Here is a 27,139-nt window from a genome sequence, read left to right as displayed (position 1 = left end):
GTTATTTCAAAAGTGCGTATTAAACTGGTAGCCCTTCGCATTAATCTGTACCCAAGAAGTAGCTCTCAGTTTCAAAAAGGTTGGTGACCCCTGATGTAGAGAAATGTGATACTTGCACATTAAATTCAGCTGCACCCAATTCTGTAATGGGCTATGTGGACTGGACAGAGCATGATATAAAATATTGCAATCTGAAATTCTACTTTATAAATCACAAAGTGACTAAATTACTGGATTTAAATAGAGAAATTAACTCAGTGCTCACATCACATTCAGATTCTGAACTAGTTATTCTAGTTATCATAATTTTTCTGATAATGAGACACTTTTTTAAAAATTGATATTACTAATATAACCAAGATGCACGTGTCTTTTTAACAAATGTCCACAGACCTCACTGTGTGTGGACTGTTTCTGCAGTAGTAAGTATTCTCGAGAGAATTGTAGAATCTTTATTGTAGCGGTTTGTCAATTAGGATCCATTGTATTGGGCACTAAGTTGGCAAATCCTGTTTTAAAATGATGGTGATTTTAGAGGTAAGTGAACACCTCAGGTGCTCCAATTATCTGTGGGGACATTTACTTTGCTGCCTCCACGATGTCTAAAGTTAAGATATAGCTATAGATAAATAGATATAACATTATTCACCCATCAAATACCCTCATCTCAAAAAATGATAGTGAAGAAAAAAAAACTTCACTTGCAAGGGACAAAAGTTTATTGTAACCCTACAAAAGACACAGGGTGAGAAAAAAATACAAAACAAAAATAAAATTATAGAAAAAAAAAAAGATTTTCATTCTTATACAAGTCTCAAAACTATCCATCATACACGGCCCCACAGTTTAATTATTCATTTTTTTAATATAACATTTTGTTGTAATGCTGTGTGTACATACAAAATATAGCAAACTAAATAAAGCAAATAAATAGAGGTACAATTTACAGGAAAATGGAACATTCCTCAATGTATTCATCTTATTTTCATCTTATCTCAAACATCAAGAACGGTGTACAAAATGATTTCTTTTTTTATTTCCAACTGTACATCTTACTGTGGAGGATACTTTCCAACCATAAAAATACTGACTCCTCACAATTATACAACCTCTATAGGTGGGTGCAACTTTTCTCAGGCAGTACAAAGAGTGTAACAGGTGGGTTCCATAATGCAGGCAATTTTCCACTTAAAGGTTACAGTCAAATCACACCGTGTACACCGTCTTTTCTTTAGGCATGCAGGTCGACGCCAAGTGCATGATTTGACAAATGTGGTGGTGCCAGAGAACACCCCCCCCCCCACACACACACACAAACACACACACATATAGACACACACACACACACACAGACACACTCACAACCCCCTCCCACGTAGTTGACAGAAAGGTGAGGCTATAAAATCCAATACATTCCTACTACCTTTTCTGTCTTCTTCCCCACAAATCCCCTCTCTGCCATCCAAAACACTGACTATAATCATGTTTCCAGTGGCCCAGCCAGTGTCCCCAACCTCACTTGCCCTTTTTTTTCCCTTTCTTCTTCACACCGTGTTTTTTTTTTTTTTTATTATTGTTTTTGCAACTCCTTAGCTCCACCCTTTTCATTTAAGAGTGATCTGAACCCAACAAATGGAAATGTCCCATAATAAAAGTGCATCAAACAAGCTACTAATTTCATTCCTTTAGAGTTTCCATTTTCATACTCCAAAAAAAAAAAAAAAAATCAGCCAGTCAATGGCCATCCAAACATGTAACAAAACAAACATATAATAATACTGACAACGTTGCAATATCCCTCAGTAAATAGTCTGCACTACAATATGGGTTAAAGCTCTGGATTTAGAGATTTAAGAGTCTGCTCAAGTCTGATATACTATCTGATTAACTTGAAAGAGAAACAAGCAGAGATTAGAAAATAGAATAGCTCAAATATACATGAGATGCGGATTAAACAATAAGCAGTCATAAGTCCCTTTCCCCTTAAGAGTTAAGGGACTTTTCAGATGTTTCTATTTGGTTTACTGAATGATCTCAAAAGTGTGGGGCATGAGAACTTAAAGATCCTCTCTTGTCATCTTTACAACATCATATCAGCTTCTTTCTGTGTCAGTCTGAAGAAAAACTGAAGCAGTAAAAACAAACAAACCAAAAAAATAGAAAAAAAAAAAACCATAATATGGATAATGAAGCGTTAGGAGAAAACGCAGTGAGATGTCTCTGTATGAACCTCTCTGACCACAAGTTGGCCACGTTTATTATTTTGGAGACACTGATGAAGTACTGTGCCCGGGGCTGAGGTCAAGTGTCAAATAGTGAGAACACAACTGCTTCTAACTGCAGCACAAAATGAATCATCTGAAGCCACAAGATGGCGCCAACCAGTCGAATCCTAACTGTCTCCTGCATTTCAACAGCAAGTACTGTACATTTTTGAGGAAGCCACAAGCACTAAAACACAATAATAGGAACGGCACATGTAGAAAAACCAGGCTCAGAGGCACTTAAAATGTGTGTGAGAACAGAAGCTGGTTTAGGATGAAGAGACAAACTGGGAGAGTTTAGATACCAGTGCATGTGTGCTTCAGTATGTGTGTTGGTGTGTTTAAAGGTGGTGGTTTGTGTTGTGATCTGAAAATGCATCAAGTCCTTGATAAATCGAGTGGAGTGGGAAACGTGGGGGAAATGGGGGCAAAGAGCCTTTGTGTTTACTGTAATTGCTAATAGCACTAACGGAACAGGCCAGAACACGAAGCTGTGGGTTTCCCTCTACGCTTTCAAGATTAATGCAACACATGTATGATTGAGTTAACAGAAGAGAGCTCGCATTTTTCAGCTTCCCTTAAGAAAGACCAAACCCAGTCCCATTGGACTCCTGAACCTCATATATAATAAGTACTTATAGTGTGCTATACTAAATACGCATGTGGATGGATTGGAAAAAAAGAATGTTAATCAGGATTTTTCATATGAATTTAATGTGTCCTGTACACGTTTTGACTTGGTATATGCTGTGTGATTCTTTCTTATCTTCCTGAGTACCAAGAGCAGCAGGTATCTGAGCACCAACAGAGCTCACTCCAAGTTCAAAATCAGCCTTTGTGTCACACCTAGAAAATGCTCCTATGATATTACACTATACTACTTGAGATACTCAAAGGAAAGTTGGCTGCAGGGATGATGTCTGAAAAAACCAAACATTAGAGAGAAGGTGGAAGGGCTGTTTTCTGCGTTGCTCTTCAGGACTCTTGACTTTTGAGACGCCTTTCAGATGATACATCTCAAGGGGTTTTGTCCTGAGATATATTAAGTGTCCACATGGCCGGGTGCCTCAGCATGGTACATTTTGGAGCGACTTGACATTGATACACTTTTTGAGTGCTTGTTGTACCCCGACTCATCACATGGTGTGGTTTGATACACACAATGTCAACTGAAATAACACACACACACACACACACACACACAGAAGTATAGGATGAATTTTTGTAATAGATCAAGCACTAGTTTAACCTGAGGTGAGAGGAAAGTCTCAACTGGACCGATGGTTGCGTCCAGACACAACATTTAGCGTTTTAGCACCAGTGAAACAGATCCTGGAACACACACACACACACCCACACACACCCATACACACCCACACACACCCACACACACCCACACACACCCACACACACCCACACACACACACCCACACACACCCACACACACCCACACACACACACACACACACACACACACACACACACACACACACACACACCTGTATGGATGAGAGTCTTTAAGGGCTTCTACAGCTTCCTTTGGCTCCCTCCACTGAAAGCCCATGTCACCTGCGTTTTAGTGCATGACAGGTCCGACAGCTGAGCAGGGAGAGAGCTTTGTAAACTAATTGCAGATTCATTTATGGCATTCCTTCATTTTCTTCAGACTGGGAAACTTAATTTAGGTACAGAGAGGGTTTCTTCCAGAGGACACTGTAGTTCAGCTTATAAAAAACAGACTGTCAGAAAAGCTGTAGCGCAAACAGAGAGAGATTTGTGAAATGGACATGTAACTTTTTTTGTTAGTTTTTTTTTTTGCATAAAGCTCAAAATGTATCGAAATTCACTCCAACCACAATGTGAACTTTGCAACACCAACATATAATGCATTGCGTGTATAAAACCCCAAAATGAAAACATTAAAAAACCTCTACATCTTTGCAATTAGCTTGTCTGCATCTAAATATAAATATATATTTTAATATATATATATATATATATATATCAATGCCTAATTGCAGTATGTTTTGTATCAATACATTTACATCTGTTTCCCCTCTGCTTTGGCACTGCCTAATGCCAGAACAACGTGGACCCTTTGTGGCTTGGAAATGGTTTTCTCAGGTGGATCGAGCTGAGAAGTTGCTCTGTCTTGAGACGAAGGTGTGCTCTCTGACGCTGGAGCTTGGCGTGTGCGTATGCCCTGCGTGGGAAAGGGAAGGCTGTGTGCAGGAGTAGGCCGTAGGACGAATCCATCCACGTGCTTTCAGAAACTTACAGAGTATTTTGGGATTTGCTGATCCATTCTGTGCTGAACGCTCTTATCTGAGCGACACCTAAAGCAACCATGACTGTGGAGGTAATGGTTTAGTTCCCCCTTCTCAGCTTTTACTTTTACAGTCCTTTTTCCCCATCTGGCCTCTTGGCCTCCCGATTATGTACAGTGTGACCGGGTGGTCCAAGTGTCCTGGGTGTTTAATAAGATGTTGCTGCTTCAGCACCAAAGAACTTACACGAGGGCATATGGGGGAAAAGAACAGTGATAAAGTAAAGTGAAAGATGTAAGAAGCTTAAGCACAGTGTTAAAGGGATATGGTCAAAAGACATGGGATAATGTGTCACAGTGGTCTGTCTGTCCATCCATCCATCCCAACTGTCCTTCGTCCAGCCCAGGGGATCGAATTACATCCAGGAAAAACAGTAGCTTTACAAAACCAATCAGAGGAGAGTGTTACATCCTTCAAAATGGCCTCGCTGGCCATAGTCCAGTCCAGCCATTATTTGCATCCTCTCCAAAGTCAGTGGTCACTGTAAAAGAACCACGGCAGAATTTAGGTGTCTAGTACGTTTAGTTTTTTTTAAATTTCTCCCCTACTAGGCCTTTTCCTGGCCTAATAGTTGACCTTGGTGACAGCTCGTTCTCGGCCGCCGCCCTCCACTAGCTGGTTGACAGAGCGCTTGCGGTTACGCTTGAACTTGTTCAGGTCCTTGTCAAAGACCTCGCCGGAACGCAGCGCCGAGACCAGGTCGTCGAACTCCCCCCCGACTTCATCGGCGGCTCCGCTCTTCTTGGCCCGCCTTTCCCGTTCTCTCTGTTCCTTGAGCTGGCAGGGGGAATGAGCGGGTTAACATGTCACAGGTTTAAGACACGTATGAAATTTGTGTGTGTGTGTGTGTGTGTGTGTGTGTGTGTGTGTGTGTGTGTCTCTCTTTCACCATGGTCTCCATGCGTGCCCTCCTCTCCTCCTCGTCCTTGCGTCGCTGCATGTTCTCAAGGTCTTGTCGTGCTTCACTGAACGACTGTAAGAAGGTGTCGAATATCCTGAAGAATTCATCGGGCTGCATCCTCCCTTCTTCTTCTCCAAAGTGCTTCAAAGATTTGGCAAACTACAAACCGCAACGAAAGTATAAAAATAAAGCGTTTTAATTTTAGAGGAAATGACAAGAAAGCTGCACAACCTCTATTGTGTGTTTAAGCAGCAGATGTGTGCCTACATATGCACGCTTGATTTCACTGACTGGTACAGTATGAGATGTTCTCTAAAACTGCACAAACACACACGATGGAATAATGACTGCATGATTTGACCATCATATGTCCACCCTGTTCTCTTCAAGCTGTTCAGTGCTGTGTGCCAGGATGATGCCTGCAGGCAAAACCTTTTCTACATTCCCACACACACACACACACACACACACACACACACAGTTCTTCTTTATACTGCAGCATACAACAGAACACACAGGTACTGTAGGCAAAGCCAGTATCTTTAAATACAATACAATACTTAAGGTACAATATTATTGCTATCTAGAGGTCAGGTCACCCTAATCCCCATCGCAGCAGAATAGCAGGGCTGTTTTGCTGGAGTTATTGTAAATCTGCAAAGAGCTTTTAAGTGGCGTATATCACATTACAAAAATAGTCAGTTACATGTAAAGTAGTCCATGATTGTACCTTCACAGGAATGGAGGGATTAGGAGAAAACTGGCTCCTGGGCAGAGATGGGTACTCTAAAAGGCCCCTGTTCCCTTCCTACTGTACATATGTTGCTCAGACAAAACCTGTCCCTTATGTTGTCTGGAGTCTTTATTTGTAATTCTTGGTTTTTTTTTTGTTTGATGATTTTTGACTCTTTTCTTGTCATCATTTTCCTCTAAACTTTTTTGTCATCTCTTTTGGTTTGTGACATCTAAAAACAGTTTTAGGTTATTTTGTGTCTATTTTCGTCTATTTTGTCATTTGGCAGAATTTGGAATCCTTTTATAATCATTCAAGAGTCCGACCTCTGGCCACTGGTTACCCCTGGGCTTGTGTGGAGAAGGCCTATTTAGAAATGGTAAATGCTAAATGTTCTGCACTTATATAGAGCTTTTCTACCTATTGGCACTCAAAGCACTTTACACTGCTTCTTATTCACCCATTCACACTCACAATCACACACACATTCATACACTGATGGGGGAGCTGCTATACAACTAGCCAACACTCACCGGGAGCAACTAAGTTGGTGTTCAGTGTCTTGCTCAAGGACACTTCGACATGTGACCGGAGGAGCCGGGGATTGAACCAACAACTGTGAGATTGGTGGATAACCGCTCTACCTTCCTGCACCACAGTCGCCACACCATTAAATCCATCCATGTTCACAAGCCCACAATATTCTTCAATCTCCAAACAAAATAAGACCATTTAGAAAGCAGCAGTCTCTGCTGTACTTTACTGTACTACTATACTCTATTCTTATCCTGCAAGGGATTACAGTAACACCATGTCATTCTAGTTTAGATGGGGATACTGTACAGTATGTGGTCCCTGTGTTGTGATATAAAGGATTTGGGCCTCGCAATTTTTGGAGGATCCAAAACCATCCTGTCATTATGGGCTAGTCACCATGGCAACCCCCCACTATCATCCCTCTCTCTCCTGTAATTATGCGTCTGGTCAAATCTGTTTCTTCTCATCCCCTCGGGTCTGTGTTAAATGAATAAACACACAAACACAAAGAAATGAAGAAAGCAAAGTCACAAAGATGTAGATTTATCCTGCACAAACACACACACACGGTGCTGTTCACTGTGACAGAAGGCCAACTATCATTTGTATCCTTGATTGAAGGCTTAAAAAAAAAAATTAGTGGTGCTGCATTTTGTTTTTTTGTTTATCCTGGATGTTGAGCTGAGACATTTTCATGCCCAGCCAATCATTTCTTTATAGGCTGTTTCAGATTAACACATCAGGGATTTGGTCTTGCTTGGCACCTTTTCCTCCACCACAGCTTAAATGTTGCCAATCATGAAGCAGAACTGTGACAGTGCTGTGTGTGAGATCTTGCTATTAAAATGCTTTCAAGGAAACTTATTTAACTAAACTGCAACTATTTGCAAACCCCATGAGACACATCCCGTGAGGTCTTGTAGAAACATCTGGACACTAATGCAGTGATCTTAGTAAATGACCCTTAGACATGTTTGTGGCAAGAACCCTGAAACTGACTCCATATATTGTTGACAAGACGGAAGGAAAATATGCAAGTGAGGGAAATTACACTGTAACAGAATTGGGATGTACTTTATAAATCTATATGTAAACTGCAGCTAAGGCATTTACCTGCCATGCAGTCAGTCTAGTTATTTCCAATTTTTGAATGTCAGCATAATCCTGCAAGGATTATATAGTATATACAGACTATAAATTGGACAATGAGAAAAGCAGACATTACCTGCACAGTGTTGGATTAGTTAGCTCAGCAAGTATCTACAGGTTGAGTCTCACACTGCACTGAAAAGCAGTGAAATAATGTCTGAAGGTGGGAAAACTCTTAAATCATAAGAGACAACACAACAACAACAACACGTTTCAATGTTAAGTATACATTATTAGAAGCAAATGGGCTAAAGCGCAGTTACCGGCGATGAAATGCAGATTGATGACAGATATATAAAGCTATACGTTTTATCCCTTCTAATAAAGGTGTCTAACTATTTAAATTAGTGCTTGGACAAAAATGTTTTTTTATGCTGCACCTACCTCTGGTGCTCATAATTCTGCCTTCTATATAATATTCCCCTTTCAACAACACATGTGGGAGCACTCCCTGCTCTGTGTTCTGTTTGAAACAGAGCAGTTTTGTTCTTGGATCGAGACTCAGTCTTGTTTTGTCTGTGAACACACGAATGTGTGGGTGCGTGGATATAGAAACGATGCCTCTGGAAACCTCTGTCCCAATAACCTATGTGAACTTGGATAATTGTAATCTTTTGTAATGCATGTACTAGTGTCTGGCAAGGGTGTGTCTGTGAGACACACGCACACATTTATTTGAGGAAACGTGTGTTTATTGTCTGGGCCGGTGAACACAGGTCCTTTTGTTTTGCAGCAGTAACTGGTGCCCTGGTCCTCCCTTTTCCTGTGACGTCCCACCTGAGCACTTTTCCCTCCGATGCTTTACCGTCCTCCTGCTTGAGCAAATAATTAAGTTGGGTGAATGCTCTGCACGGAGCCTTAATGCCCTTCCTTCTTTCTTTTTCTCTCTCACAATCTCTCCCTGGACAATTTAAGTGATTTTAGGTGAATAGCATCATTATTCAACTCTGTAAGATTTAAAAGCTTCCAGCGTGTCTGCATCAACATGCTAAACGTGTGACAAAGCGCTGAATTCCTGCAAATTAAATGACATGTTCACATAAATCTTTTCAACACTGTCTTGCTTTTGGATTCCCACAGTCCCACTTGTGTCTTCAACTTGCACACTTCCTACCATACATCAACACAAGAGCCAGGAGTGGTAAAAATGGCCTTTTGTCCCACTTGTCCACAGAAGGAGAGTGTGGAGTTTTAAAACTAACTTAAAGAGACAAACACAAAAGAGAATGCGTGCGTGTGATCCAGATTCATCATTCCATTCTAGGGTTCCCCAGGCTGCTGAAGTGATCACATCGGATTAAGAGGGATACACTGAGGTTTTCACAGTTTTTCCCCTTCAGTATTTTGTCACTCTGTTCCTCCCTCCTCTCCATCTGCCTGACATGAAGGCTTGGCACTGAGCACTACCAGCAAAGCATGTATTACAGCCACCCACACAGACATATGAACTTGTGATCCTCTGAACAGTGTGATCCTCTCTCACACTCACAAACACATTCACCATACAGCTGCCTGGATCAGAACCAACCTTGTCCTTGGTTTCACTCAGCTGGTCCTCCAGTTCAGAGAAGCTGAAACCAGCCACGGTGATGAAGTCGCCGATCACGGCCACAAATTTATCCCCACGTTCCCTCGTCCTGCTCTGCTGGTAGTGCAGCTCCTGGTGGCAACGGCAAAACAGTCCAGATGTGAGCGCTCAACTTAAAACCAGACTTGCTGTTCCGTGTTGAATATGCGAAAGTGAGCTTTTATAATTGTGCGGTGGTGTCTGTGTTTTACTCCGCAAACCAACCAGTTGGTGTCAAGGTTTCTTTGCCATTGTGGGATGTTTTTTTGTGTGTGAGAGAGCCCTGAAACTGAGTGGATCATATCAGCGCTAGAGCAAATGCTGAACAGTCGTTACTTTTATGGAAATTACTGCAATGCAGTAAAGAGAGAAGGCATTGAAGGAGATGGTCTGTACAATCATTGAACCAGTTGAAGCAGAAGGACCAAGTCGACCAATCACAGTCTTTGTGGCCTGCATCAAAGCAATGTGTAGTTACATTTGAGATGCAGACTTATGCAGAGAAAGGTGTTAAAAGGTAATAAAGGCAGCAGAGCAAATGATGCACACACACTGAAAATTGTACTGTTACAGTATATTGAGCATGAAACTAAAAGTTAAGGTGATGAAAACAAAATGTACTACATAAGTACAAGACTTAACATAAATATGTGCGCTCACGTACAATACAAGACGACAAGTGTGCTGCCAACTTTTTAAACTTAAAGTGTAATGTGCATTTCAGTGAGTGGTGGCAAATGTGACATTTAGTGTTTCGTGTCTCGTGCGTAGAACATTACCAGCATTGGCAAAACCTAACCCTGCTGTTCATCTCTGTCCACATCCTAAACATAGCAATTACAGACAAGAGAATAACCAGTGGGAGGAAACATGATGCAAATGCACAACTCACTGTCTCAAGAGCCTTTAGTCCACTTCTGATATTGTGCACCTCTTTTTCCAACTCGGCCAAACTAAAAAAAGAAAGAAAGAAAAAAACAGACATTGTTCTTTACATTTCGAATTATGTTTATAAAAACAGCAAATGTGTCATTAAAAATAAACCCTCACTAATCAACCAAACGGCTAATCCAGAGTATTTATTTGTATGGTCCAAATCTGTCATCCCTATAAGCAGCTCTATACTGAAATGCTGTGCACTCACTTGACTTTAGCCGCCTCTGGGACACTGCTGAGGTCTTCCAGGATGTGCAGTGCGTCTGGGTAGTTCTTCTCAAAAATCATGATCAGGTAGTGCAACATGGTGATGTTTCTGGTAAATCAGGAGAACAGACGAATGTTTTATTTGAAGCAAATATTATGAAAGAAACTCCTCTTGGAGAGATGCCGATTAACATACGATCCTAACTTAATTTTTTTGAATATAGGAATCTGTATGTGCACTAATTGAGAAGAATGTTGATGGAACATTTTTAACTTCAGTACTGCCACAAAATGAACTAATATCCACACGGAATGCATCACCCTCACTTTTTTTTTTTATTCCCCATTTTTTGACAGTTCCCATCATGCTTTGGGCAAACCCAGAACAGAACATGTAAAATTGTAGCAGAATCAGTGTGCAAAGCCAAACATCTTTTGCCTCCTGACATTTGTAAAGACCATGAGATGTAAAGAGCTTTAAGTATAGAACTCACCGCTATGACATTTTTTCAACATGGTTTGATTTGATACAGAACGCATCAATCCAAGGAGTTAAAGGCTCACTATAGTTTTAGTGCCTGCTGGCTCACCTGTCTATGCTGGACTTTGTGTCAGCAATCTTGTTGAGGCTGGAGATCTTAAATCCATAGGCGTTGCCTCTCTGGCCTTTGTTCATGAAGTTCCCGAAGGCCAGCACCACCTCCAGGATCTGAGTCAGCCGCTTGCTCCGAACCACCTCCTTGGATGCGTTCAGGATGGCTGGAGGAAAATAGAGAGAGAGAAGCAGCTGGAGAGGTCGTATGGTTGGTGATGGATGCACTTTGCTTAGTGTATCACGTCACCATTTCACGTTACATAACAAATTGGCTGGTTCCCGTTTCCTTCCATTCTGTTCCTTTACTCAGCCTCATGAGCACACATGAAAACTGAAGCCTCAACTGTACATGAACCAATCTTTTCCTTCATTTCTAACATCCTTCATGATGATTGATCAGTATTCCCCACAACAACTGGGCAGCTCAGTGGGGAATCCCATCAAGCCTTTCCGTCTATCCATAACACAGCAGGGGGAAGGGAATATTCCAAACATAAGCCCGCGTTGTCCATTTCTTCCCCCCTGAGAACACACTTGTCTGGCAGAGTGCAGGTGGTTCCCTCTCTTTGCAGACAAAACCTCATTGTGACTGTGAAAATCATTACCAAACGCCAAGGTTTTATTGTTACAGTGCTGTCTGCAGTGATGCAGCATGGGAACAATTCTTTTGGCTGTGTTGACAGTGTGCTGCTGGATGCAGAGAGGCCTGGCTGCAGGCTGCACCCTCTTCTGAAGTACTTCCATTGAACATCCTGGGTGGTCGGGGGAAATTCAGTCTCATCTAAAGTATATGACCAAGTAACATGAATAATAAAAAGGAGATGAGATGCTCATTTACGGGCATCAATGAAAAGTGTGGTCTGGGCACATTAGGATTCTGGAGTCTTCAATCAATACCAAAACTCTCAGCATTATGCCTCTGCCAATGCTTTCTTTCCATTCCTGGCAGCCAGTCATGTATGTCAGAGTATAATTTTTATATGCACTGACAAAAAAGCTGCAGCACACACAAGGCTAAACCAGTCCATCAGCACTTAGTGCAAAGAAACTTCCCCTGGCACGAATACTGTGGTGCGCTCCTCAAAACGCAGAAAGGCATTTAGGCCAGCGGAGAAGTGTCCTTCAGGTAGCTCTGGCTCCAACAGACACTGCGACAGCTCACTTGTGATGACACACCCATGTGCACACACACGTCTTTGGACATCATGGAAGCCTTCTCCTTCAGACTTTGAAGGAAGCCGTTTATGAGAGACGCGCTTCCTTTGTAACATGGTCCAGCTTTCCATAACAGCCTCCCTGGTAACCTGGAAGCTGGCTTGCAGGAAAAAAACTATGCAAGGATAATTTATACAGTTGGCCACCCACCCTCACCATGCATACGCAAACAGAAACATGTGCACACTTAACACACACAGGGAAATTCACAAGGCATTGTGAGAAGCCCTGGTCAAAGTGTTGATAGCTGATGACATGTTTAGAGTTTGTTTTGCTTCTGGGAGTTTAACTGTGTGTATGTGGCGTACCCTCAAACAGGCAGGTCAACAAATGTTGAATTACTGCTAAATGTACTTATTTATCGGGATTCCCATAATCCACTGTCTTAGTACCATTATAAAGTAACACATACATGAGATAATTGTGTGAAAAAAATTTTGTTTCTAATAATAATGATTCATTTCATGAGCAAATGCAGTCAGTTCTACTTGTGCTACTAAGTGTTTTGGGTTCACAAAAGACAAGCTGCTACTACACTTTTGATTATTGCCAACAATTTCCATGAACAGACTAAAGTAAATCCATGTGTCAGTACTTTCTGACTTTGTAGTACTCAGCCTCAGGCCCCCTGATTTCTACTCTAATTAAATAACTTTTTCTACTTAATTACACTGTCCACAATCACCATACAGATGTTAAAAGCAACCATGAAACTACTCTGCAATGTGTTCTGAATAAAGTAATCAGTCATCACTCTGTAGAGTAGTGGGTCTGGATCAGGGGTACTTTGAATAGCAACAATGAAGGTTTATGGCACAGATGAAGAAGCTAATCCACACTGCAGGCTGATGACCAACTAAATGCAAGTAGAAAAGATTGATTGTACTTTCCTTATTGTGTGTATAGTAATTGTGGATAATACCACTCATTTAGAAAATGACTGAAGTTATCCTTTAATCGTTCTAAGACGGTAACAAAAGACGGCGCAGCTTTATTTTTTGAAAATGCACTCACGTAATTTCATTTAGACTGTTGACATGAGCAGCCAAGTGCGAAATAAAATTCATGTTATACTCCAACTTGTTATTTAGAATTTTCTGTTTGCTTCAACATCCCACACTTGGCAGAATAAACTGTGTGTACATTCATTATTTGTAATGAAATGGATTCATGTGTGTCAGTTTTTTTCGTTTTAATTTTGATATAATTTACTGATCCTCATGGGAAATAATTGTTGAGCAGCTAAACGTTACTATATTGAAATTATTATGGGGTTCCGCTATTCTGACCAAAGACACTTTGAACAGGAGGAACTGGGAACCAAAGCACCAACCTCAGGTTTCTTGGACCCCTGCACTACCAAGTAAGTAAATAAACTAATTTTCACAGCCACAAAAAGCAACTAATGCTATGACAAACCATCTAAGTCAAGTAAGTAACGACTTTAGTAGCAGCAGCAGCAGCTCAACAGCTTTATAACATTTCTATTGTGCTGACTTTCCTATTACAGCTGGGTACTGTAGTTTTTAGTTATTGTGACTCAAACTTGATTAAATAGTCCATTTTATGTGGATGGACACATTTTATTTCCAAGGTAATATTTTACAGCAGCAGAACAATGTATGTGGAGTTAAAATAAACTGTGTATTTTCACAGTAAATAAGTAACATCGGTCACTTTAAACTGACACGTATTGGACAAACGGCAACTACACAGCACAAAGGAGCTAAATATCAGGCGTCGGCAAACAACACTTGATGTTATGATGTATTCACATGTTCAAATATCTGCTGTAAGTTAGTAACCACTCCGAGTTTCTCTTGCTTTTAGTGGCTGTGGAGGTGTTTGTCCTTACCTTCAACTTTGGGCTTGGTTTCAGCTAAGCGTTCTGCAAACTTCTTTTTGAAGAACAGAGCCTGCAGTCTCTGCTGGTAGTGGTCAATTCTAATGAAGAGAAAAGGAGAAAACATACAAAGCAAGGTAAATTATATTTGTCTCCAGGGGAGTGTAAGTTCAAAGCTTAAAGTCACCCAGTTGTGCAAAACTCCCACTCTCAGTTTCCTCAGCATTTTATGTTCTAATAAGCTTCCATCAAGTTGAAGAGTTGACAAATGGGCATGTTAAACTTGCCCAAACGTTCAAGCGGAGAAGAGAGTGTGAACTTCAAAGAGCAATATTAAATGGCAAAAAAGGGAAAGAAAATTTATTCCCAGATGTAGATGTATTCCTTTGACCAAAGGAAATGTGGTCAAAAGAAAAGAAAAGTGGCCAGGATAATATTTCATTAAAGGGAATGAAAAGGTTTAATTATCTTGGACAAACAGAAGATTGTGAGAAAGGATGGAATGCAGAAGAAAGAGCACTGATTTCAAACTCCCCTGCTCTCTGATGTCACTGGAGTCTTTGAAGGTCAACCACAACTTCTTACGTTTATCTGCTAAGTGATGAAGCACTTCAACGTCTGAGGTCTGTTCCCAGCCTCCGCTGTCCGCTTGAGAAGCTCCTTCTTTTTTTAAACAGACTTTCGGTGCTTTTCAATACTTTAAAACCTATTTGTTTGACTGGCAAATATCTTGATTGTGCACAAACTCTGCACATTGTGAATTTTTGGAAAGCATGTCAAAAGATAAAGATTAACAAGTCTTACGATTTGTAGATGTGTTATACAACTATTTAGTCCTGCGTACCTGCTCATTTCAAAGAGGAAGCGATCCGCCCGGGCCATGCGCTCCAACTCATGCTTGTGTTCCTCCAACAGGTCAATATCACTTTTCTCTGGGACAAACTTTAGCAGCTGAAAAGATAAGTTAACAAAGATCTTTTTAAAAGATGCCTTCTATGCAAAACCCACAGTTCTCCTTTGTGCAGAAATGTATTAAAAAGTTTATGTGAAGACAACATAAGGCTTCAACTTTCCAAACACACATTAAGTGGTTGTTTTTCCAAACTTTTGGTACAAAACTCCCTTTTTGTGCTTTTCCTTTTACTTCACCTCAACAGGGAATCAGTATTCAGGGAAAAACACACAATCATACATTTTAGCTTTGGAAGATGTTCACTTGATTTAAAAAACAAAAAAAACAAAACCTCAAACTTCTTAAGCCTCACATTCATCTTAGATACATTTGAATACATTTTTACACAGAACAAGGACTGTGGATTTTGGCCCCATTGATTCGTTAGGGGGATGTCTCCAGCTCCTCAAGCCCATATTTTCAAGAGTCCCTGGGCAAGACACTGAACCCCAAGTTGCTGTGAAGTGCTTTGTGTAAAGCTTTACTTCTATTGTAAGGGCTTTAGGAAGTATTCTCCTTGTGGTTCGCACAAAAATGGGAATCATTACTGTTACAGAGTAGGTTTAACACAGACCTAATAAAAATGTAAACCTTTACTTTAAGCTGTGTTACAGTACAATATTATCATTATCATCATCAATATTAAAAAAAAAAACGACAACAATAATAATAATTGTTAATCACTCCCAGACTGTGATACAAATTACTTTCTATGACAAATGCCAACCCCCTTAAATATTTCAGGTTGTTGGTATTTGTTTTGTATCAGTTACGTTACTTTATCAGCATTAAAAGCATTACAATTTGAACAATGAAAAATTCCTTCGCCTGTCAATCGAATCCATACATCATTTCACTTATGCAGCAGGTCTTAATAGACTTGATGGATGCTACTTCTCGCAGTTTTCCCACATGTACACGATCAGTCAGTAAGTGCTGAACTCTACCTGCTCCAGCATGTCTTTGGCCAACTCTTCTCGCTCATCCATCTCTAGGATTGCCCTCTTGATTTCTTCGTTGCTCATTTTTAACCTGCGGTAAAATAAATATTTATATAGTTTATAAAAAAGGTAAATACAATTTATGGATTCATTTCACATCATCATTAAAACACATTTTAGACACAACTGCTATTTTTCCTGAGAATACCAGTCTGGAGCAGTGTCAGTGCCCTGGGAGCACTGCCAGCTGTTTTCAGTGAATCCAGTCAGCGTTAAGTGTGCAGGGTTGAGATCAATAACAGCATTGTTAGTTTGTGCATCAAAGCCTCATTGACCAACTGCTGACCCCATTTGGACCTGCTTTGTACCCTCGGGTCATTTGCTATTGACACGAAAGAGAGATCAGGGACCATGATGTAGTTGTGTCAGACAGAGACAGATCTCAGGAAGCCTGCTTATTGATTTTTTTAATTATTTTTGTTTTGCTAGGGGGTTAGAATTCAAATCGTCTAAAGAGCTTTGAATGATTGGAGTGGAGACACACAAATTGTAACCATATTTCTGAATGAGTCTTAAGTGAGAACAATTGATTCCACTTCAGAAAATGTGGGATTCCAGACTTAAAGGGGGTCTTTAATGATTTTACATGCTTCATATGGAAACTGACAATACTTAAAATTACATAAAAACCTTGTTGAAGTCTGAACACTAGTTCCAGAGACGCTCCTTCTCTCCTGGGCAAAGCTTTCTGTCTGTCACATGACTACAAAACGCTTAAAAAAAAAAAAAAAAAATCCTGGCTGGTAATTCAATTACACTCACAGATGTCCTCTAGTGTCCATTAAAAACATATTTCCTGTAGCAGATGTGGGAGACACCTGCCTCAAGCAGCTTCACACTGAGTTACAACTCTAACCTTTGCCCCCAACACTTCAGCATGACTTATTTCACAATAACCTGTGTATAAGGCATCTCCTCAGATATTAAGCAGTTTACTGTTTGTACAGTGTGGTGTAATTGATGGCTGGGACCCGTACTTTGAAAGCAAGATGACACAGTTCTGTGCCCGTCTACCATCGATGACTGACAGCTCTTTCACCTTCCGCGTGTTGACGTATATGTCATCCATAGATCCCGTCTCTTTCTGCAGAAAGACAAAATCAGAGAAACACATGAGGTTTGCAATATAAGGTCCTTTATGTTTTTATAAAATGCAAAGCCTGCAACATCTCCTCCTCACATCTGTTTAACATCTTGATCTCACCGAGAGACATGACATGACGTGACCCCTTCTAAGTGTTTAAAAATGTGTTAATTTGGAGCAGATTAAAAATAAACTCAAAAGAACAATAGGGCCAGTTGTTACAGTAGGATCACTCCCACTGTCAAGCGAAGACTAAATGGTTGCATTCCAGCAAAATACGTCAGTTGGCCTAAGGTCAATTTCCCTGACCTGCTTTTGCAACTGAGACCATAAAGCTTTTCACACGAAAAAAAAAAGAAAAAAAGAATATAAACCCAGGACTGATTTGTGGAAGATTTTTTTTGGGTGAGTCACCGCTGCAAACATAATGCAGGCAGACCTATAAACCATCCAGAGGAACAGGAAACGCTGTTCAAAACTTGGTTAAAACCAGTTAGATATTTTTGTAAGCTTTACACAAACGAAGGGAAAAAAGTAGATGTCTGAGGAAAAACTAGTCAAAGCTGCACGTTAAACATGTTCTATTTATGGTCCAAGCTGGTTTCCTGTTTGCCAGAAAATTTCCTTTTTTGAGGTTCCTGGTTATGACGTATGTAAAACAGATGCAGCTTGTAAAGTAAGTGCCGTTTTTCCATGCCCGCTTTGACCCGCGGTGCCTGGCAGCAGCCAGAAGGTTGGCACTGGGTTAGGGGGGCCCGACTCCCACTGACAGGGCCAGCCAAAGCCCACACGCTAAACGCCCCTTTTTTTTTCGTCAATTTCTCTACAGCATGTGCACTCAAGCCAATGTAACAGGAGACGAGTCATCAGCCTTTATAACTCTTAATTAAGTGATGGTATCTAATTGCGGTCAGGTGTTTTTCTCATCACTGAGCAGGGTTTAGCGTGCAAGTGGCTGCATTTAAAAGTATGCTGCGGCTTGATTCATGATGATTAATTATGACAATTAAGACAATGAAAGATGGTACTGCTAATCAACACCATAATATGAAAATGAGGATGAATAATAAGGTGACTAGGATTAATGCTGCAATTACACTTGCTTTTTCTAAACCTCCACTGAGGGGAAAAAAGTCATCAGCCAACTGGCTGTGCACCTTTATCATTTACTACTGTGTATACTTTATACACTGCTGATTCATTAGGTAATGAAAATAATTGACCTGCATTTAATGATTTTTTTTAAGAATGTGTTGCGTACTTGCACATTTAGCTGACGCAGAGCAACTATCGGATTAACACGGTTTGAGCCATGTTTTTCTTTTTTTTTAATATTTACTTGTTTAAAACTAAAACTAGCCCGAAGCACCACACATGAGGCACAGCAGAGCTGCTGATGAGAATTTGCTAAAGCTACAGGGTGTTACTGTTTTATAGTCGCCTGCACACAAAGGCAAAGGCCAGGTCCATTTATGACTAGAAGAGAAAATATATACGATTTCCAGGATGTGAATGTAACTTGTTGTCGTAAGGGAGCCACTATTATCATGCAGTAGACTCCAGAAACTTCCAGGACAGATAGGTCGTCTGCTGCTAAAGAGCATACGGTGCAATGTACAGGGCTGATGTTCTGCCTGAAAGTCGGAGCGAACTGCTTTGTATTTCATTCAACACTGTTGTAGAACACAAACAAAAGAAATCGATTGGCAATCACACACACCAGGAGAAGCTGAACTGTGACAACTGACAGAATCGCTGTGACAGAGGGTGTTGCAATGTCTAAATGATAAAGTGATGGAGCTGGACAAACTGTGTGTGTGTGTGTGTGTGTGTGTTGGTTGGTTGGGGGGTTGGATGTGCTACAGAGAATAATCAGAAGCTTAAGGGTTATTCTCACTAGAAAAGAGCAACTTTGATTTTTAATGATGAAATAATTGATTGCAATTTTTATTTTTTTGCAATTTTCTCTCGCTTTGCAATTTCATTTCAAAAAACATCTAAAACACTGCAAGTTGCATCCCAAATTTTTTTAATCCTCCCCAAAAACTATGCAAAACAATGCAGGGAATGTGAAACAATAAAATAAGTGCTTGTAAAACTTAAAGAATGAGCTGAAAAAGAAGCTTAAAGGTTAAGTAAAGCTGAGACGAAATGCAATGGATGAAAATTATTTAGGTGGTTTCTTTTTTTTTTTACTAGCAACAACTTTATATTAAAAATCTAAAATATACACATTCTATATTCACTTCTTCTTCTTCTTTTCCTTTCGGCTGCTCCCTTTCAGGGGTCGCCACAGCGAATCATGTGCCTCCATCTAACTCTATCCTCTGCATCCTCTTCACTCACACCAACTAACTTCATGTCCTCCCTCACTACATCCATAAATCTCCTCTCATTCTATATTCACTAAATCATCAAATACCTATTATAATACACACTAAGTGGACAACTGGTATACTGCTTCAAAGGCAAAGATGATAGAGCCATGAGCGGATAACTATGAGGAAAAAAAAAATGCTGGAAGACTTTTGACTCACCTGTTTGAAGGATTGGTTAGTGAGCAGGTCCTGCCCAGGCAGTCGCAGTGCGTAGAGAGACACAACAAAAAAAATTGAAAACACATGCAAAGATTAGCACTTCAAGCAGGAAAAGGTGGTGGCTAGAGCAAAGAACTACAACGATGCATACTACAAGCTGAAGCTGGGAAGTCCTCTTGTGAGAAAAATAATAATCATTTACTGTCCGAAGTCATCACGGGCTCATCAAATCTACAATGAAATCAAAACTATTTTTGTGCTGCACTGATTAACAAAAAGAGCTTTTAAACTCTCATCCATTTTGGTTTATGTGTTCCTAAAGCAGTCGAGACTTATGTTGTATTCTTTTGATTGCATCTACATTTGACTTGACATAGAAAAACAAGAACATGAAAAATGAGTGTGGTAACTAATCCAGCAGCGGGTGGATGTAAACAAATGTCCGGAATGGAAGAAAGACCAATGACGAGTTTAAAAAAGCAACCATGCTATGTAAAAACACTGTAATAATGTCCAGTTGAATTGAAAGTCTTGCCAAATGGAACAAAGTTGTCAAAGCCAGTGAGATGGTGGGGTTTTATGTGCCTCTGTCCATAGGGATATGCATTTAACTGTTGGCCTGTGCCAGTAAAAACCTGCTTTGGATAAATAAATAGTCACAGTAAATCACTGTCAGCAACAGCAAATGACCCATTACTCTCTAATGAAGCCTGCAAACAGATGCTGTGCTTTTAGCATTCAGAAGGCTTTTAAACAAGGCAGTGAAATAAAGTACACTGGAATTCAACGTTTAGAATTCAAACAGAGATTATGTACTGCTCATTCATTGGGCCTTAAAGACCTTGGCTGTACCCCGTCATTACTAGAAACTAATTAGGGCCTATTAACATTTCACTGAAACGCATTTTAGGTGGCCAAATGTACGAGTTTATGCAATTGCACCCAATATTATCACATGATAAGTGGTGTGTGATTAGTTTGTAGCACAGAGGGGAGTAATTGCTATGTACTGTACTGAATGGCATTGCCTCAACGGCGGAGATACTGCATTTATTGTTAGTTCCTGGTCCAACTTGATTTAGTGAATTGCATCAATACTGGGGTGTGCTAGCTTAAGTTAAAAACTCCTCATGACTAAAATATTGTTGAATGTTTCCTCTGAGTTTTTCTGACGCATGAGCCCATGAAGACTTAGTCAGTTCACGAGTTCTCAAATAAATGGCCTGCAGATACTGAGGCAAAGCTGCAGCTCTGTGGCATCTCTACAATAAGGCATTTAGCAGTGAACAGCTGCTCATGTTAGGCCGAAGCTGGAGCCTTCGCACTCTCAGGAATTACAATGCCCATTACACACACACACACACACACACACACACACACACACACACACACACACACACACCAAACTTCAAATTCCACTCTAATAGGTATTTAAACAGGCATATAATGCATTTCTCTTTCTATACGTTTATGCTCCAAAACAAACGTTCACACATATTCCAGGGCACCGTATCCTACTTGTTAACAAATCCAAACCTGCTGTCTTTGATAGGCTGAAAACATCTTCTCTATGTCCTTGAGGTCGAGAATCTTGAAAGCTCTCAGGTCATCAATCTCATTCCAGATGGTGCCGTTGATCACATTCTTGAGGTGGAAAAAGGGAGACAAGAGATTGACATTTAAACACTAATATACACTGAAGGTTTAGTTTTTTTTATGGTAAAGGTTTGTTCTGTGTTACTTACTCAGTACTTGTTTTGTTAAGTGATTGTGTCAGAACATGGCTTGTACTGCACAATAACAGTGCTCTTGCTGTCATATCATAAGATCTTGGGAGCCATTTTGTTCTAGTGTAAAACTCATAAAACCATTTAAAAGAATAATCTTACATGTGGGGAAACAACACATCTGTTAGTGTTCTCTCACCTCTCCAAGCTTGGCCCAGTTGAAGGACTTCAGGGGATGAGAGGGCTGAGGGATGGACTTTGAGTGCATGGTGGTCGCTGTGTTGAAGGAACAGGAACCATGAGGGGGTGGGGGCCCAAAAATGGGAGGGGCTCCTGGTGGAGGAGGTGGGGCCCCGGGTGGTGGGGGAGGAGGCGGAGGAGGTGGGCAGCTGAATGGTAGCGGAGGTGGCGGCGGAGGGAAGCCACCCATCATAGGTGGTAGAGGTGGAGCCATAGGTGCGCCAGGAGGTGGAGGAGGCGGCGGAAAAGACACACTGCCACCCTGTAGACAGTGAATGAGGCAATTAATAATACAGTTACTAAAGGTTCTAAAAATCATAATCATTTGTCAGATGTTAGGCCAATACAAACAAAACAGCAGTGCTCACAGAGATGTCATTTATGCGGGATGAGAGGTCCAGGACTTGTTCCCTGGCTGAGCGCAGCTCTACACCCTCACGCTGTAGCTTGTCCTTCATCTTGTTCAAAGTCTTCATCATCTCCTCCTTTTCATGGGTCTTGGTTTCACACTCCCGCTCTTTCCTCTCTAGTTTAGCTAGCAGCTCTGCATGATCTGAGGGCAAACGATAGTACAGAGATATGGAATTTCTTTTGTTTTACATTCACATGTTGTGCTTGAGCCTGCAGAGTGCACTGTGTGAAGCAGGTCTTACCTTTCCGGAATTTCTCTGCCTGCTCTCGCCACTGTTTCACCTCATTCTCATTGACCAACCTGGGATGCAAGGAAACAAAAATAAGCACCAACACAGACAAGAACAGGGCACAGCAGTGCAAAAGTGCTATGCCAACAGCCGTGCAACCAAGTCAACCCTGATATTCACAGAAAATCTTAACTCCTTATTACTGAGAGGGATTCAGATTCATCACCAGTGTTGACTTGGTTGATGCAGATCAATCTTGAAGCTGCATTTAACAATATTAGTGCAAAAATAAACCCTGCTGAGCTGAAATCAAATATATTCAATTATAAATTCTGGCACTTAGTTCATATAGAGGCTGGAGGAGGTTAAACAGGATTACACGGATGTTCCAACATAAAAATTTAATATAATAGTGAGAAATTAGTGTTTTTGATAATCAGTTATTGAATGGAATGTTTTGAGAAATTATTGCAGGTGACTAAAGACTGAAAAGTTGAAACCTTGAGCATCGGTGACAGCTGCAGCTAAAGCTGAGAGAAAAAACATGAGTATAATCAAACAGAGGGAGAATGAGATAAAGAACTACTGAACAGGAACAGTGCTGAGGGACAAAGTAACTTGACTGAGTCACACTTAAATGCTTGAAATCCATTTAAATTACAAATGGTCATTAATGAGATTTAAGTGCTTCTGTTCGTGAAAGTGACTGTGTGAACTAGATTACAAGTGAGCACTGCTTTAATTACAGCTCCAGCAACACTGCGTTGATCCAACTCATTAAGACAGGACACAACTGTTTCATTGTTGCTGTAGAAGCGATCCCACTTGTATCCAGCCATTGTCCAATCCAGACTTAGTTGCATGACGAACACTAAACATTAACTTAATTCCAGGTTTCTCAACTTAGCTGATAACTGAGTAATTCTACAGTACACGGTACAAATAGTAACGTCACAAACACTTTCACAAATCAATTGCACAGAACAAAGTAAGAAACCTTCGACCTTGTTGCGCTCCCGACCAGCTTGTAGTCCGTTCTTTCTGTCAGCCCTAAAAGCTGAACTTAAATCTCTAATAGCTCTAACAGCTGCAGCTCTTAGCCCCGATAGCTGTACCTTGTATCTCCTATAGCTGTGTCTGTTGTTTCCAAAGATTAAGTCAAACAGCTTCTCTTCTAACAAACTTTCTAAATACATTGTTTCTAAGACATCTAGTAAAACAAACTTAAAGTCTTAATGTCATTGATGACATAATCAGTGCACTTATACATACACGTCTAAACCTAACTAACCTTACAATACACAACACAAACAGAAACAGAGGAAACGTTGGTTGGCTCATACAGTTGCCTTGTCAAATAAAAACCTTTACACAGCTGTGGAAAACTGGGATTTGTACAGGAGCGTTCATTTTGGGTTGGATTCATACTGTATGCGACTAGTCAGAGACGTCATCGTGGTCATGGTCACTGCAGATGATGAATGACTTTGTCTCCCAGTTATTTTAACTTTTTACGGCTGAGCCCAAACACATTAATCAACGATCTGAAGTTTGGTTTATAGCATTAACGATGAGGAGAGAGGAAGAGAAGGTGAAACCATGACAGCGTGTCAGAGACACTAAGGTCAAATGGTCTCTCTCTCTTATCTTCTACATGAATCCAAGTGACTGCTTCGCTGCACCAAAGCATGGCTGACTTGGCCACCCTGCACAGCTTAATGTGATTAGAGCAATTTCCTTTTGATCTCCGGTTTCCTCTTTCATGCCAATTCACGCTTGGAGCGTGGCATCCTCCAATTCTGCCCACAAACCCCTGCTGCCACCTTCACTTCACCTCACCTTCCTGTTTAAATCACATTGTCAGCTCCTATCACTGACACAATAGCTCACAATGAAAAATACACATACTAAGAGTGTTGACCTAAGTCTTATCACAGCTGTGATTGTAATAAAACTGATTTACTGTAAAGGTTCCCTTACGCATAACTCGTGACATTCCACCGCTTCGCTGCTTTCTGGCCAAATTTTATATCAGGCTTGTCTTTGATCTCACTTGTATGTGATCCTGATTGAATGCACCAACCACAAGGTTTTTGTCGAAATGAGAGGCTGTTCACAGCGTCTAATGATAAGAAGAAGCTGTTAAAAAAAGCACGAGGGAATCACTGCAATTATTGTAAGAGCACTTTATGAATGACAGTATAATGTTTGCCAGTACCACCACTTATAGTGCAATAATACATTTACATTTAGTCATTTGGCAAATGCTTTCATCTAAAGTGACTTATTAGCGAGGGACTTAAAGTTTAGCATTTTACTCAAGAAAACTTCATCATGCGAACTGGAAGAGCTGGGGATTGAACTATTGACCATATGGGTTGTGGAAGTGGTTCTCTGCTCTACCTCCAGATCCACAAGCAGCCAGTAGCGTAAACAGGTGAATAAACATATAATACATGTTCATGTGAATCACGGGTGGGGAACCCATGCTCCTCAGAGACGGTATTGCTGCTCTGCTCACTGCTGAGCATGGGGAGTCTGAGTTCCCAAACTCTAATGTAAATGCAACAGGAGGGGAAATAGGTTTTACTGGGCAACACCTTGCAATGAACCCGCTGAGTACTGTGGTGTCGGCTTTGACTGAGGAGAATGAGATTCCACTTACATCCGAATGATGTTTTTGACACTGAAGTTGTCGAGAGGTGAAATGTCGGGGTCCTCTCCCTTCTCATCCTGTAGGACTATCTGCTGCAGGATTCTGTCTAAGAGCTGCCAATGCTGCAGGCTGCCACCACCGCGCTTATCTATATGTGGAGTCAAAGGCAGAAAGCGTGAGACATTACCAATGCAGTGTGTAGCACTAAAACTGCATCTATCTACTCACAAGGCATCTGCAGGCAATGTTGGAGAATGGAGAGGAGGTGGGGATAGCAGTCTGTGTGGCTCAGCTTCTTCTTGATCTGCTCAAACATGGCTCCGCAACTCTTAGTATCTACATGGGTCTATTAAGAAAAAGACAAGCACTTCTGAATTGACTTTCAAATCAGGCGATCGGCAGCCTAATGTCTGACAAATTGAGCTACACAGACAAAGCGGCGCAGTCCCTGGTAGAACACAGATTTGACAGTAAGATTGACTGAGGCTAATAGTAGGTTACTGACCATATCAAATCTTTTGGCCAGTTCTGAGTCATCCTCATTCCGCACCATCTCAAAGAAGTCCAAATGCCTGGAAAGAGAGCGAAATTACAGGCTCAGATTAAAGCATTTAACTGACATTTTGCCACTTAGGCACCTGGAGACCCTGAGGTTTCCAACAGAACAAACATTTATTTGTTTTTCCTGTGGTGTATACTGCAAATTACCGACTGTGTAAGATGATCACTGATTTGCTCTTTTTTTTTTTTTTTAAGGTCTCACTCTCACCTATCCAGAGTGGCATTTTCATGCTCCCGGAGCTTGTCGATGACTGGCTGGATGCCTAACATCAGGAACTCGTACCTTAGGTGGAGCCGAAACTCCAGGTTGTCCTGAAAACAAAAGAGTTAACAAATAAGATACACAGTAAAAATGCTGTCCACAAGTCTCAATAATGGGATGTGAAATCGTTTAACCAATAAACAGAGGGGAGATGACAGCACTGAACATTTGTGGATTTAAAAGATCAGCATAAAATGTACAGTGTTTAAATGTAGGACTGCAATCAGCAAACTTCCCATTTTAAATCAGCCTTTGCGCTGTAAGGAATAGTCCAGATTTTGGGGAATATTGTTAATGTCCTAATGTTGTGTCTTCATTCTGAAAACCAATACTCTTGTATTTACTGTCCACGCTCTTTGGCGTCTCTGTAATTTCACTTAAACATAGAGGGGCTTCGAAAGTTTTGGCCACCTCGTTCATTTTAAATAGGGTGGCCAAAACTTTAGAGCCACTTCTTCTTATAATGCACTCCAGTGCAACTCCACCACCAAGTATGTCCTCAAAAATAGTTTTTGGACAACAATGTAGGTCCTCAACGAACGAGCAAATCCAGACTGTAGACTGACAACTAGCCAAACATAAATAGAGAAGATTTAGTGTTATGATTTATTTAGAAAATGACTAAAATTATCCTTTAACTTTCAAATTTATGCAAATATGTTTGAGTAATAGTAAAAAAATACTGAATTGTTGAAGTTGTTCCCATTCATTTTCACATTCAAAAATACTGACCTTAACTATTACTTAATTCACCATTAAATAATCTAAAATAACATACAATCATATATCAAAGTATTATTTTATGGCGTGTGGCCATTTGTGCTGACCTCCCCAGCTCCAGCATTGAGCACAGCGTTGATGAAAGACATGATGGCTGTCTTCAAGTTGACCTCGTCTCTGTAGCGGCCTGTACTCCTGTCCAGTTCATTTAGCAGTGTCTAGAAGGTCAGGACAGATGGAAGAGTGCGTCAGCAAGTCTGTCTGATTGTAAGAGGGCAACAAAGCTGGTGAAAAAATGACATTTTGATTTATCCAGGTATCGCTCCTCACGCCTTTTTGCCCTCCACAGTACTACACTTTAGCCCTGACGAACTTTGGCAGCTTAATCATAAGTCAAGCCAACATTAAAACGCTTTAAAAGGTCTGAATCACTCAGTTCCTGTGGTATTAAGTTGGCCCGAGGTTGCATGATTTAGTACGCACC

General features: G+C 40.7%; 1 protein-coding gene across 8 annotated transcripts in view; it reads right to left on the bottom strand.

Annotated features, from left to right (window-relative positions):
• Nucleotides 1–918: 918 nt before the first annotated feature.
• Nucleotides 919–27,139, bottom strand: part of daam2 (dishevelled associated activator of morphogenesis 2) — a 91,289-nt gene continuing 65,068 nt past the window's right edge. For 4 of the 8 annotated variants that reach the window (XM_067479083.1, XM_067479086.1, XM_067479085.1 and 1 more), the window contains exons 7-27: nucleotides 26,763–26,873; nucleotides 25,882–25,985; nucleotides 25,618–25,684; nucleotides 25,341–25,458; nucleotides 25,122–25,260; nucleotides 22,957–22,986; nucleotides 22,469–22,527; nucleotides 22,184–22,368; nucleotides 21,775–22,077; nucleotides 21,385–21,492; nucleotides 19,849–19,878; nucleotides 17,205–17,311; nucleotides 16,174–16,258; nucleotides 15,119–15,225; nucleotides 14,287–14,375; nucleotides 11,212–11,380; nucleotides 10,623–10,730; nucleotides 10,371–10,431; nucleotides 9,440–9,571; nucleotides 5,481–5,651; nucleotides 919–5,368 (exon numbers count right to left, since the gene is read on the bottom strand). In XM_067479083.1, the coding sequence (XP_067335184.1) occupies nucleotides 5,156–5,368; nucleotides 5,481–5,651; nucleotides 9,440–9,571; nucleotides 10,371–10,431; nucleotides 10,623–10,730; nucleotides 11,212–11,380; nucleotides 14,287–14,375; nucleotides 15,119–15,225; nucleotides 16,174–16,258; nucleotides 17,205–17,311; nucleotides 19,849–19,878; nucleotides 21,385–21,492; nucleotides 21,775–22,077; nucleotides 22,184–22,368; nucleotides 22,469–22,527; nucleotides 22,957–22,986; nucleotides 25,122–25,260; nucleotides 25,341–25,458; nucleotides 25,618–25,684; nucleotides 25,882–25,985; nucleotides 26,763–26,873 (2,496 nt within the window). In that variant the 3' untranslated portion in view covers nucleotides 919–5,155. The remainder of the gene's footprint in view (nucleotides 5,369–5,480; nucleotides 5,652–9,439; nucleotides 9,572–10,370; nucleotides 10,432–10,622; nucleotides 10,731–11,211; nucleotides 11,381–14,286; nucleotides 14,376–15,118; nucleotides 15,226–16,173; nucleotides 16,259–17,204; nucleotides 17,312–19,848; nucleotides 19,879–21,384; nucleotides 21,493–21,774; nucleotides 22,078–22,183; nucleotides 22,369–22,468; nucleotides 22,528–22,956; nucleotides 22,987–25,121; nucleotides 25,261–25,340; nucleotides 25,459–25,617; nucleotides 25,685–25,881; nucleotides 25,986–26,762; nucleotides 26,874–27,139) is intronic. The other 4 variants (XM_067479090.1, XM_067479088.1, XM_067479087.1 and 1 more) reach the window with 4 other exon arrangements.

This window comes from Channa argus, chromosome 16, assembly GCF_033026475.1.
Source record: "Channa argus isolate prfri chromosome 16, Channa argus male v1.0, whole genome shotgun sequence".
Lineage (NCBI taxonomy): Eukaryota > Metazoa > Chordata > Actinopteri > Anabantiformes > Channidae > Channa > Channa argus.
This window is presented reverse-complemented; position numbering and strand designations above follow the sequence as displayed.